Source organism: Lagopus leucura, unplaced genomic scaffold, assembly GCF_019238085.1.
Source record: "Lagopus leucura isolate 7727_CA_CO unplaced genomic scaffold, USGS_WTPT01 Super-Scaffold_100004, whole genome shotgun sequence".
Taxonomy (NCBI): Eukaryota; Metazoa; Chordata; class Aves; order Galliformes; family Phasianidae; genus Lagopus; species Lagopus leucura.
In genome coordinates, this window is record NW_024962264.1 from 17,128,131 (window position 1) to 17,141,289 (window position 13,159).

The 13,159-nt window shown below is 38.6% G+C and overlaps 1 protein-coding gene across 3 annotated transcripts in view; it reads left to right on the forward strand.

The window, feature by feature from the left end:
• Positions 1-13,159, forward strand: part of GRID2 (glutamate ionotropic receptor delta type subunit 2) — a 685,707-nt gene that overhangs the window by 584,057 nt on the left and 88,491 nt on the right. For all 3 annotated transcript variants that reach the window (XR_006178913.1, XR_006178914.1, XM_042871543.1), the window contains exon 12: positions 5,877-6,015. Coding sequence is in view for 1 of the 3 variants with exons in the window: in XM_042871543.1 (XP_042727477.1) it covers positions 5,877-6,015 (139 nt within the window). In the remaining 2 variants the exon portion in view is untranslated. The remainder of the gene's footprint in view (positions 1-5,876; positions 6,016-13,159) is intronic.

A 13,159-nucleotide genomic window follows, 5' to 3' on the forward strand; every position in this document is an offset into this window, starting at 1 on the left:
AAAACAGCAAAAAAATACAAAATGCCTGTATCTTTGTTAATAAAAACTATTCCCTTATACCCACTCTCTGTTAAATGCCCCTTTCATGAAGTAAGCCTGAGATATACATTGATCTGAACTGTTTGCAGCAGAACTCCACACTTTATATTTGTGCAAATGGAAATTGCAGATGCACAGCGTAATTGATGTGACTGTTCTAACAAGCTAAAGGCTAAGCTGCAGCCAATTCCCGGTCCTTTGTGCTTTTTTCTGAAGGCTGATAATTCACCCAGTGTGGGCAGGATTTTTGCAAGTAAAAGCAGTGCCAAAATCTGTCCCCAAATAACCTGCCCTATTATTTCTTCACCTCTCTGTTTTAAGCACAATTAAAATCCCTGCTTTCTTGTTCAGTAGTATTAGAGTTTCTCAGCAAAACAGTCTCAATTATCATCTTTTTCACAGTTCCTGAAATTGAAACAAATCTGGCTAAGAGTCCACACAAATTCAGAGCACTACTGACCTCTAGCAGAGACTATATTAGCTTAAATGATGGAAATTTGACAGAGTCATTGGCAACTGAGATATGTTAGAAAAATGAGAGCTTTTGATGGTGGGTATTGGTGATGAATTTTGTTTATGGAAGAATCTAGTCTCTGCAATTTCTATCACACCTTTCACAAAAAGACACTGCAGGAGATACGGTTCTTCTAGTGTTCTTCCCAACCCTTTTTCCTGAAGTCTCTCTTCACACATGGAGTATCTGTGGGTAGGCTGCCAGTATGGCTCTCAACTGCCTTCAGATGTGTCATCTAACAGACCTTTCAAATTCAGGATGTAAAGTAATGATGTTTTATTGATTTTCTGTGTTTGTGTCTCACTGTTTTTAAAAGTACCTTTAAAAAGTTGAAATCATTCAAACCTAAGGGAGAATGACTGACAAAAGATAAATGGTTAACAACCATGGCAGATCATGTAGAGCTACTCAAGCTAGGGCTGTAGTTGAAACAGGCACACTTATTTAACTACAGATCAGTTGCATGTTTTCTAAGCGTTATGAGTGCTAGGCTTCCAAATTATTTGCTTTAGTCATAGTAAAAATAATTGTAATAAATAACTACTTTATTAAATCCATCTATAATCCTGTATTACAGTTTTTAATTTAAACTTTATTGGGGAAGAATGATTTAAAAGGAATTAGAAATCTGTACAGAATTGTGTACGTACGTTTTGTCACCTTGTGCCTTTTTGTCTATTCTTTTAGGTCTGATATAATTATGTTACATTGTTCGTGTTGTTTAGACCTTTTCCGTGTTGTTTTCTTGCCTGCTGATAGCTAGTTTAAAACTCCTGGAAGGAAATGAAAATAAACAAAAATTCCTAAGTTCTAGTATAAGCCTATTGTCTGAAGTAGGCCAGCATTAAGTTAGTTTAGGGTTAATGAAGGAGAACTGCATTAGATGAGAGTGGAAGGACTAAAAGTAATTGCTTTCACTGTCACTTCTAAGGTAAATCAGTTTTGGAAAGCTTCAAATGAGATTGCTTTTTGGTAGCTTAGTTTACTTTAGAAAATATTTTTTTCTGCACATGCAGTCTGTAAATTTTAAAGGCAATTTTAGGTTTTGAAATTATTCTCAGTGTACAACAAAAGTGTCAAGTGAATTGTACTGGAAACTGTAGCCTCAACACGTAATCTACAGGTAGTGGCATTTTGTGTTCCATTAAGCCCTTCTGTGTACTGCAGGGGTATTGAAAGGGACAACTCTAAAGAAGAATACAGCATCTGTGTTTGAGACCTATCCCTTAGCTATACCAAGTATCAGGATTGCTGAGTATTGTTTTTAATTTCGATTTGTCATGAAAGGAACTCAGTAGTTTTAGGAGTTACTCAGAATACTACAATAGTAGTCTTTTTGGTGCAGTTAACACTGTGGATGAATTTTGCTATGGGTATAAGGTACAGTAGGACAGGTTTTACGCTCGTCACCAACATAATTGCATGACAGCAGCTAGACCCCTTTGCCATTTTGGGTTTTGAAGCTTTTGCTGGCATAGTATAAAAGACAGCAGCAGAAAGATTGGATGCTCTTCTTGGTGCCTCCTCCCTTGCACTCTGTATGTGTGTATCTGTCACGTGTGTAGCCACTCCTAATAAGTATAGGCTGTGATCCATTATACATATACATGAAATCTATACTAGATACTGGGAATATTTTCACAAAGCAGAGCCCTAGGTGGTGTGCATACATGGTACTTTACAGTCAAGAACGGCAACTGTAGGATCTGTAACTCTTTTTCACAGTAACATTAATGGAAAACCAGCTGTTGCTACTCTCCTGACTGACTTGGTGCTCTTCAGCATGAAGAAACATGTAAATTTATGCTGGGAAAAAAAAGCTATAGAGAATTTTATCTAGAAACCAAACTGGGATGAAGATGTTTCTTAAGGTGAGCTGTCATAGTACGATAAGTCTTGTAACAAGCAACACAATAGAGCAAGACTGTATGGCATTTGCTCTCCTACTAGATGTCAAATAAATTATACTGTAACAGTAAAGCAATAGCTATAGCTAGTGATTTTGATGGCCAGTCATGCTCTTTAATGTCTTCATCAATGACACTGACAGAGGGATTGAGTGCACCCTCAGCAAATTTGCAGATGACACCAAGCTGTGTAGTGTGGTTGACACACGTAAGGGATGAGATGCCATTTAGAGGAACCTAGACAGGCTTGAGCAGTGGGCACAGGTAAATTTTATGAGGTTCAAAAAAATACAAGTGCATGGTCTTGCACCTGGGTCATCACAACTCTCTAATACCAATAGAAGCTGGGGGATGTTAGGACAGAGCACAGCCCTGCTCACAGGAACTTAGGGGTATTGGTGGATAGCAAGATGGGCAAGACCCAGCAATGTCCTCACAGCTCAAACAGTTGAATGTATCCTGGGCTGCATCAAGAGAAACATGACCACAAGGTCAAGGGAAGTTATCCTACTCTACACTGATGACACCTCACCTGGAGTGCTACATCCAGATAGGCTATCCTCAGAACAGGAGAGCTGTGGGCCTGTTGGAGCACGTGCATCCAGAGGAGGGCCACAAAAGTGACCTAAGGGATGGAACACCACAGGCTGAGAGAACTTGGGCTGTTTGTCCTGGGGAAGAGGAGGCTCTAGGGAGACCTGAGAGCAGCTTTTCAGAACTTAACAAATAGCTATAAGAAAGGAGACCAACTCTTTAGCAAGGCCTATGGTGATAGGACAAGGGGAAATGGTTTCACATTTAGAGGGAGATTTATGTTGAATATTAGGAAGAATATTTTTTATCATAAGAGTAATGAAGCACTGGAATAGGCTGCCTAGAGATGTGGTGGATGTCCCAGCCTTAGAGACACTCAAAGCCAGGCTGGACCAGGCTCTAAACAACCTGACCTAGCTGTAGGTACCCCTGTTCATTGCCAGGAAGTTAGACTAGGTGACCTTCGAAGGATCTTCAAACACAAACAATTCTATGATTCTATTAAGTTTTGTTTTGTTTTGTTTTTCACTGGGAGAGTTGGAGGAGGCTACCTATAATGATTTGAGATCATTTTCCCACGCAGCTGCAGCATGAGACCTGCTTTAGAAATGGTTTAAGAAGTATCAGTGCAAAGATTTTTTTGAGCATTGAATTATTTTTCCGTGCTTCTTGTAGTCACATTCAAGCTTTGTCTTCAACTTTCAGTTGTTGACTGCTCCTACACAAGGTATAAGTGCACATCAGGTTGAACTAAACAACCTGGGAAAGCAACGCTGACTGTCACTTTAAGTCCATTGCTAACAATGATATTAATAAAGAAAAGGTAACAGTGAATGGTGGGGACCATTCCCCCTGCGTGAAACTTGACTGTATGAACAAAAGCAAACTCTATTACTGAGGGATCTGTTACAGATTTTACAATTGCTGGCTGAACAGCATCATCAGTTGGAAACTTGAGCTGTGCCCAGGAGGTAGGTGTGTAACTTTCAGTAGTCCTCTCTTTTCTGATACTTCACTTCAATAAAAAACATGAGAACTTAAAATGAGAACTACTCATTAAACTATAAAATGAAAATGCAAGGATGCCCAGGAGATCATTGGTTTCTCCTCTCATTCTACCCATTTCAACTTAAAGATTATCTGCAGGGATTGGCGCCTGAAAGTTGAAAGGACAAACAGCCTGTTCAAATGAATTGATAAAACCTCTTTTCATTTGATTGAAAAACATTTTTAAATGAAATATTCCAAAGATATCTCAGAAAACAAGTGTTGTGGAGTGGAGGCTTTCTATTAAAAATTGCTTAAAACTTGTGCAGGAGACAAAAAACAAACAAATCTTTAGGTGTTGAAGCTTATGTTCATCTTTGAAAGTCTTAATATTAAAGCAATAGCTCCTGACCTGATTGGAAGATTCTTGTTTAAGATAATTACATGGCATCTGGGAGATAGAAAAAAATTTATTTCTGACTGCAGAGGGATAATAGATTTTTTTTTTTTTCTTTCAAAGCTGGAGTTCTTAAAAGGCAAAGATTTGAATATTTATATACTGTAAATATAACTAAATGAAATCAGTTACTGTTTAGCTTGTGGCAGAACTTCACATTACTGAGGTAGAAAAAAAGCTTCACATTTGTTTGGTGATGCAGAGTCCCCAAGGTGGTGTGTCATATTCTAGAACTGAGTAAATATCTTGGTAATTTGTGTTCACAACTGAAAATTGCTTCTGTTTAGGGTAAGAGTAATGGGGAAAAAAATTACAATAAATTTACTTAGTGGGGGGAAAAAAGGAAGAAGTTTTTACAGAAGTATCAAGTACAAAACACTTGTGGGTGATTGAATCTATAACAAGCTGCATTGCATATGCATTCTGTTACACAGTCAAGTCATAAGATTTTTGCGTCTGGGAAAACTCCCTGAACATAATGAATACCTTTTAAAGTGATGAGTATGGAGAGAGAGAGAGAGAGAGAGAGGGAGAGAGAGAGAAAGGGTGAATTTCTTCAGCAGTTTACTGGGGATGTTTGGTGCATTCACCTGTCCCACCTAGGCACTTGTTTTGGTACAGCTACTTATACTACAGACAAAATGGATATCTTTAAAAATTCATTTTCTTTAAATCTAAAAATCTGTGTTGCACATTATTAACTAAAAGAGTGCTCTAAAGATTTTATAGTTTGGGAGCAGCTATTTGCATAACATATAAAGTTTTTCATGGTTTGCTAAAAAGGGCTCTGTCTGCACAGGCTGTAGTGAGCATCTCAGATCTTGTGAGCCACCAAAGCACTGGTAGATTTAACTGCTGCGAATGTTTTGTTTGCATGCCGTTTAAATTCTGTGGAAAAGCAACTGTGGGAACACAAAGTAGTTTTGGGCTCTTTTTCAGCACGTGATCTTTTGTCAAGTCCTGGTGGTCTTGAAGCAAGTGGTACACATACGTATGGATCTTCTGAGCATCTGTTTGCCTACAGAAGTGTGAAAAATAATTGTGTTTTGATGGGTTAGGTTTAACTTTATATTCCACAGAACTCAAGAAAAACTCGATTAAGGCCTGTGTATAAGCTGTCTAAGGAAAGAACATTTTGAGAATTTATTCTTCTCTTTGTTCTGAGATCTTGAAGTTGAGACTTCCATTACTGAATAGGATAGGCAGATGAATTGCAATTAAAGATGCAGTAGCAAAGCAGATTAAATATGATAATGATAGCTGACTGTGATTTTCCTTTACTACATTCAGTGCGTAGAAAGCACGACTCAAAGATTTTGCTAATTTTATGAAAGCAAGCACCCTGCTGACCCGAGGTCTCCTGCACACAGCTTGAGTAATGAAGATCTGGGTTTCCTTCTGCCAAATTACAACTCTCGCTTTTCCTTCTTTTCCACAGGAGGAGAAGTCCCTTATACAACCCTGGCAACACGACTGATGATGGGGGCTTGGTGGCTTTTTGCTTTGATTGTCATTTCCTCCTACACAGCAAACCTAGCTGCTTTCCTCACCATCACGCGCATTGAGAACTCTATCCAGTAAGTTGATAAACTGAGGGAAAAGAAGGATGCATAAATATGTATATGTACACATGGAAGGGTATGAATGCTCTAGTTAAATGTGAGAAAGGGGAAAAATGTTAACCCTCTCCTCAGTAATTGTTCGGAAGCTAATGAAACAGCATAACAAAGCCTTCGAGTATTCCATAGTACTTCCCCTCTGGAGACACTTTAACATCAGAATTGCTGACTTCTGGCACATACTGTTCAGTGGCACATAGACATGCATATGTATGTACACATACCATGTTTTGAAAGAAGTAACTGAGTTTGAGATGACTAGAGTATCAGTATCTGAAGTGGAAAAATACAAATTACTGGTATGTGTTTTTAGGCTATGCTTTCTGTTCAAATGCAGTGTACAGTAATGGTACTCTAACTCTTTGAACAAGAGGGACCTAGAGCTTCTTCCAAGTGTAGGGGAGCTCAAAGCCGATTCACCTTTTTGCAAAGGCAAATAATGTGGTAATAGGAAAAAAAAAAAAAAACACTGACTGGTTGTCTTCACAACTTCCACTCCAGAGTGCTCGCAGTACAAATCAAACAAGTTGTTCTCTTTTTTTACCCTGTCTTTTGATTCTTTTTCTTCATCCCTCCCAAGCACAACTATCTTCATCTTTTTGTGGTATTCTTCCATCCCTTTTTCCCCCAGTCATCTCATCTCTCCACACCACAGAAATCTTTCTAGGTGTCCTGCTCTCTTCTTTTCCTTTCTGTGCTCCAGTTTCTCTCCCTCAGCACACAATGTGCTAAGTTGCTGTAAGTCCCACCACTCACCTAAATCCTTCCTCCTGGGTCAAATCAGAGACTATTAAATACAGAGAAACACCAGTAAGCCAAGCTGTCCAAGAACCAGCTGGTCATTTTACAATAGAACACTATTCTTGAACACTAATCTTGAGGCTATGCATACCCAGATATGCAAGAGTGACCAACTTAGCCTTTCCCATGAATCCTTCTTTGGGAAAATACAGTGTGGCTTTAGTAAAGAGGCACTTCTGGCTGTATTTCTTTTTCCAGGAAGATAACAGATTAATACTCCATCTCAACACTGATTTTAAGGGAAACTCAGTTTCCTCACTCCAGTTGTTGAATCAACCTCTTACCCTCTTTGTCTCATCACTTAAGTTCTTGATGCCTAACCTTCAGCTGTTCCCAGTCTCTTTGAAATGCTCCCAATACAGTGTGAGACACTGATGTAGACTGGGCGGCAACGTGAGTTTTTGTGCAAGCAAAATAAATGAAGATGCATTCTGTCATTCAGATTTTCCTTATGAATATGTAATCTTCTGCATCCTGCTTTGAAGCTATTTCTCCTATGGTTTTGAAGTAGTCTAAAAAAATAATGCTTAAATTGCTGTGAGAATTATCTGAGGTTTTTCATCGTATGTAATATATATTAAATATATCCAAACTATAATTTAATATATCTTCAGCATTTTAGTTTATTTATTATTTAGTTTATTATGATGTCACTAGAAAACCCCCAGTGGAATTCTGAGATGACTATATACAGTTGTGACTACATTGGTGTTTGTGCTGTGTTATTTACGGGCAAAGTCACTGATAATGTTTTATTCAGTAGAAAATGTTGCAGCTGGAAAGCTTCTGAAGCGAAAGAACAGAAACATTTATCAAAGTGCTTGTAGCTTAGAAATAGAGTAATTAGATGTGTTAAGTATCCATTAGGGAATGAAGTTATCCTAACTATGATGGGAGTGTAAAACTTTACTTTACAAAACTGCCGAAATTGGAACTCAAACCGACACATAACAGAGAAGATGTTTGTTTACCATGCTGAATTACTGCAAAGTGAGAAACATGAATAAGCAACAGAGAAAAAGGCTGATGCTCTTTTTTTTTTTTTTAAACAGATCAAATTGTACCTTGGGGAACTTAGAGGGCCAGAATGGGAATGAGCTTAAGCATCCAAAGAAAATAAACCAGATTCTGCTCATAGTACATGCTATTCAGTCAGCTTCTGAAAAAAAAAAAAAAAAAAGAGATTGAAGTCAGTGGGTTTGTGCAGATGTAGCAAGTAGTTAATGGGTTTTCATTTCAGATTTCTAGCTAGCACCAGATATGACAGCATGTTGTCCTTGTGATATCTTTTATGAAGGAAAGGAGGACTTGAACAGCCCACAGCACGCTTCATTTCCATGAAATATTTCAGCAGTTACTGCATTTCAGCTTTTGGATATGTAGCCAGCTTTTGTGTGGAACTCTTTCCTCTTTTGGCTGTTATTGTGATGGGGCCACTTTTCCTAGTCAGAGCCTAAAGAGTATCCAGAAGCTTATTTTAAGAAAAGCACACATAATGTTATTAGGCAATGCACCAGGAAAGACCCTTTCCCCAGAGGATATCAAAGTAGTTCTTTGCTGTGTAACTTCATTTGTGACTGGAGGAATTGTTATCTGTTCCACTGATAAATTTTAGCTAAATTTGTTACAGTTTGTAAATTGTGGTTTCCAAATAAATGTTGACTCTTAATACCATTAGCAACATTAATGATAATACCAGTGGTAAGGATTGGGAATATAGGGATGCAAGTAATGAAGAATTTCCTAGTGCATCTTTTATTCACATGTGATCCACGTTTCAGACCTTATTTAAATCAAGACAGCCATTGTTTGGTATTTCAAATGCCAAAGCATTGTGGCAGTGAAGAAAAGTGTAACTTTGGTATTTCTTAGATCTTTAGATCACTGTCTGAAATGTAACACGAGTGAATGATAATCAAGAGTAGTTTCTCAGCAAGTGCCAAATAAGTTTGGAGGACTCAAGCTATTTCTTCTAGATGAAGATGCTGTGAATTTCATCACCAAGCCACTATTTTCCATTATAGTGTTTTTGTCATTCAATTGTGACGCAACTCGAGAGTCCACTGGCAGAGAAACAGGCTGCGCTCATACTGTACTGCTTCCTTTGGTAAGGTAAGCTGTCACCACTATCCCAAAGGCATTGAAACTGTGAAGAGAAATTGGGGCTCAGAGAAGCCAAAGGATTTGTTGTAAGAAAGGATGGGATTAGGTTCAGGTTTAGGTGTAAATCTAGCCCACTGCTGAAGATGAGGAAGTTTGATTAAGATGTGTGATTGCACATGGTACAGGGAAGAGTCTGTATCTTCTGTAAAATAGCAAGTTCATGTTGTGTTCTCGAAGACACAGGTTGTACATCCTGTTTGATAAGTGAGACCTCCACCTCTAAATAGTAGAAGCGTGGCAGTAAAGCTTGCCTTCGGTCATGCTTACATTGCCTAGTAATTCTCACAACAACTTTCCTGAACCACAATTTACTAAGCTAAGATGTCTCCAAGGCTCAAATGGCTCCATGTGACGGCCTACATATTTTCAGCAAAGGGTGTTACACAAGAATGCTGTAATTGAAGTAGGCATTTCCTTGCTCAGAAAAACAATGTTCCTTAATCTCTCCTTCTGCATGGTTCACCCAGATCTCTAAACTGCCTAGCAAGTGATGTTTTTAGTTTCTGACACAGATGTCACTGCCAACAATCAAAAACCTCTTGGCTTCCTGTGCCCTTTTTCCTAGGGTCACCTATGAATTAATCCTGAATGTAATAGGAAAAGAAAGAAGAAAAACGCACACTTTATCAGCAAATGAGCACTTGCACCTAAGCAATGAAAAAATAAAAAACAAACTAAAATTTAATGACGAGTTCCTTGCAGAGAGTGCTGTGAAGTAGTCAACTCTAGTAACAGCCAGCCTAAAACAAACTATAACCCAGGTCTACAAAGAAATTTTCGTGCCCAAGCCTCTGACTTCAATAAGATGTAATCATATAAAAAGGAATTTAGTTAACCCTCTGTGAAAATGACCTTTCATTTTTCTACATTTTCTTCGTTTTGTTTGCTTTTTGTTTTACAAACACCTTTAGCTAACATGCATGAACAACATGTTATCAATTCTCTGTCTAGAATGAGTTTATGGAAGAGGATATGCCTAGGGAAAATAAACTTAAGTAAAACTCAATGTGAAAATATTTTTCTGTGAGCTTAAAGCAGAGACAGGTTTTTTTAGTTAAAAAGTATTTAATCTGTAGTGAATTGATTTCTTCTGCTTGATTAAGGTGAAGAAAAATCAAACTCAACAAATGCTGTAAAATACACAACCGCTGTTAATTCATCCTCAAATGACTCAATTCATCCTCAGAATAGCCTTGCATTGTTAATTGGTATAGGATAATGTTTGTATTGGCTCAGTAATTACAATTAGAGAAAATATAACAAAGACCACATAATATTTTTCCCCCAAAATGCTTCATGACTGATAATCAAAAATAAACTCAACTGTAACTTGTGTATTGCACTGAGTGGTCATTTACTTGTAAGTAGAATTTGTATAAATGCAAGCTTAGGTACAGATGTTTAGCTTCATAGCAATTTTTCAAATTCTACTTTTTACTAGATTTTAAACATTCCTGCTACTGTATGCGTGGATAGGCAGCAGTTGGTAGAGTTATCTTTAACTGGTATCAGATTACCCAGGAAGGGCAGTAATAAACTCAGTAAAAAAGGAATAGCTTATTCTTTCTGAAGATCATGGCTCACTGGAAATCTGAAAGGAGGCGGCCTCCAAGTAGGTATGCTTCTCCTTTTGTTGCCAGCCCTTAAATGAAGTTAGGAAGGAATGTATCCTGGATTCACCCCTTCCCATTGCCCAAGGTAATTGCTTGCACATGTGCTCCCAAGGCTGATCATGCCCCTTTATCAGGTCATGACCTGACAGTTTCTGCATCATACTGCTTTGAAATAAGAAATCCAAACAGAGAATTTCTTAAAATGTGGGCTTATAATACTCTTACATATCTTACATCTACTTTGCTTTGCAGATGTTTGAACTGAAATCGGTAAAACTACTGCAAAATTAAATCTTCAGCTGAAGCAGATAATGCTGCATCAGAGAATAATCAGTATGAATAAATACAATACTTTAACTAGAATTTTTTCCTTACTGAGGTCTCATCTGGCAATTGTGTGTTCAAGCTGTAACACACTGAGACTTAGCATTTGACTCCGCTAAGTGTAGTTGTCTGAAAAGAGAATGAGTTGTTTAATCCAGGAATAAAGGTACATCAAGCAATGTGTAACCTGCAAACCAGGCTGGAGGCAAAAGAAAAATCTTTCTCTTAGGAAGGAACCTCTATGGTTTAATAATTTTACTAGTTCTGTCAAGGTTTGCTGCTTTTCTTTGTTTTGCAATAACTTGGCTGCTAGGTTGTGAATGTCGTTGTGGAAGTCTGTGGAGATGTTGGTTATTAAAACTCACTTTCTGAAATAGGTCATACATATTATGATCCCACTGGGCATGTTTGTGTGAGGGGATGTAGTCAATGGTGTGATAAGTCTTTTCCCTGTCTGCAGCTTGTCTGCACAGCAGTGAGCACACCGGCATTTCAGAGTCTGCAAACCTTTTTCACTCCTCAGCATAGGACTGAGTGAACCAGTGAGTGGAATTTTCAGCTGGCCTCAGTATTTTTCGCATTTGTAGAGTTTAAACCCATCTTACTGTCATCTATCTACTGTTATTTTCTCAGTGTAGAGCACTGCCTACAATGTGCAAAGCTGAGGAACAGGGAAGTTGAGAGGCATCCTTTGTTGTAGTATAGAACGCCAAGTAGTGAAGAGCTGCAGGCTGTAGTTAATGCCAGAATAGACAGCTAGGATGCACCTTCTTGAAGGCGTCAACATAATCATCCTTGTCATTTCTCTGCTGGTGATCCATTTGGGTGTGATGGCACTCTCACTTCTTTCTCCATGATAAAATGAGAAGTCCTCCATGCTTTTCTGTAGTACCCCTCTGGACCAGCTGCTTATGTCTAGCATTTTTTCCCACATGAAAATATTAAGGTTGCTTTTACAGCTGCTAGATATAGAGAGGAGCTCTTTTTCCTTTTGTGCTGTTTGTGGCAGCAGTTATATGTATCATTTATGTACCTGTTAGCAATTATATTTCAGAAAAACGTTTGTTGCTTGTTACAGTAGATATTATGTAGCTATGCAGAGTCCAGTAATGATTGCAGTTTTGCTAGATGGTGGTGTTAGGAACTGGGGACTCAATAAATACTTTCTGTGTACTTTTCTAGTAATATGTATGACAAATAACACAACAATTACCAGACATTACAATATGTATCCTGTGACAGATTGTTGCACTTCTGAGCACTGTCAGGAGATACAGAAGCAAATTGGCAGCGGCAGCACTGATAAAGAATGGATGAATATAGCATCTTGCATTAGTCTAGTGCCTTTTGTCAGTGACGCTTTTGACAGATATGTAGCCTATAAATGCAATTGTGATGCACCTTCTTTTTACACAACACTTTGTGTAATGGTGAAACTAAGTATTTCTCAGCAAGGCATGCTTCTATCTACTGGAATGCCTTTTTGCAGAGCTGTTGCCCAGACAGCCACGTCCCAGAGTGGGTTGCTGCAGAACATTATTCCTACCACAGTTCAGGGCTTTGCATTTCTTGCTGAATTTCAGTGTTCCTGTTTGCCTCTTCCTCCAGTTTTTTCTAGGTTCATCAGAATGGAGGCTTTGTCCTTGAGGTGCCTATGTCATGCTGCCCGCAACCTGGTAACAGGATGCTTCCTCACCTCTTCCAGGATATTGATAGAGATACATTCCCTTGTACTTGTGATACTTGTAACTGGATTCCAGGTGTGATACAACCCACTAACTACTACTATTTGAGCATGATCATCCAGTTGGAAACTCACAGAAACACTGAATTGTAGGTCCTTGAATAGCCCCAATCCCCCTGCTAATGCAGATTCCCTACTAAAGTAGGTTGTGCAGGAAAGCATCCAGATGGGTCTTGAGTATCTCCAGAGACTCCACAGACTCTCAGACTGAGCAGCCTAATTCAGTGCTCTGACATCCTCAAAATAAGTTTTTCCTCATGTCATACAGAACTTACTGTGTCCCCTTTTGTCCTGTCACAAGATACCACTGAAAAGAGCCTGGCCCCATCCACATGGCACCACCCTTTAGGTATTATTTCTTCTCCAGGTGGAGCAGTCCCAGATCTTACAGCCATTCCTCATAAGGGAGATGCCCCAAGCCTCTCGTCATCTTTGTCACCATGGCAGTGGCCTCTCT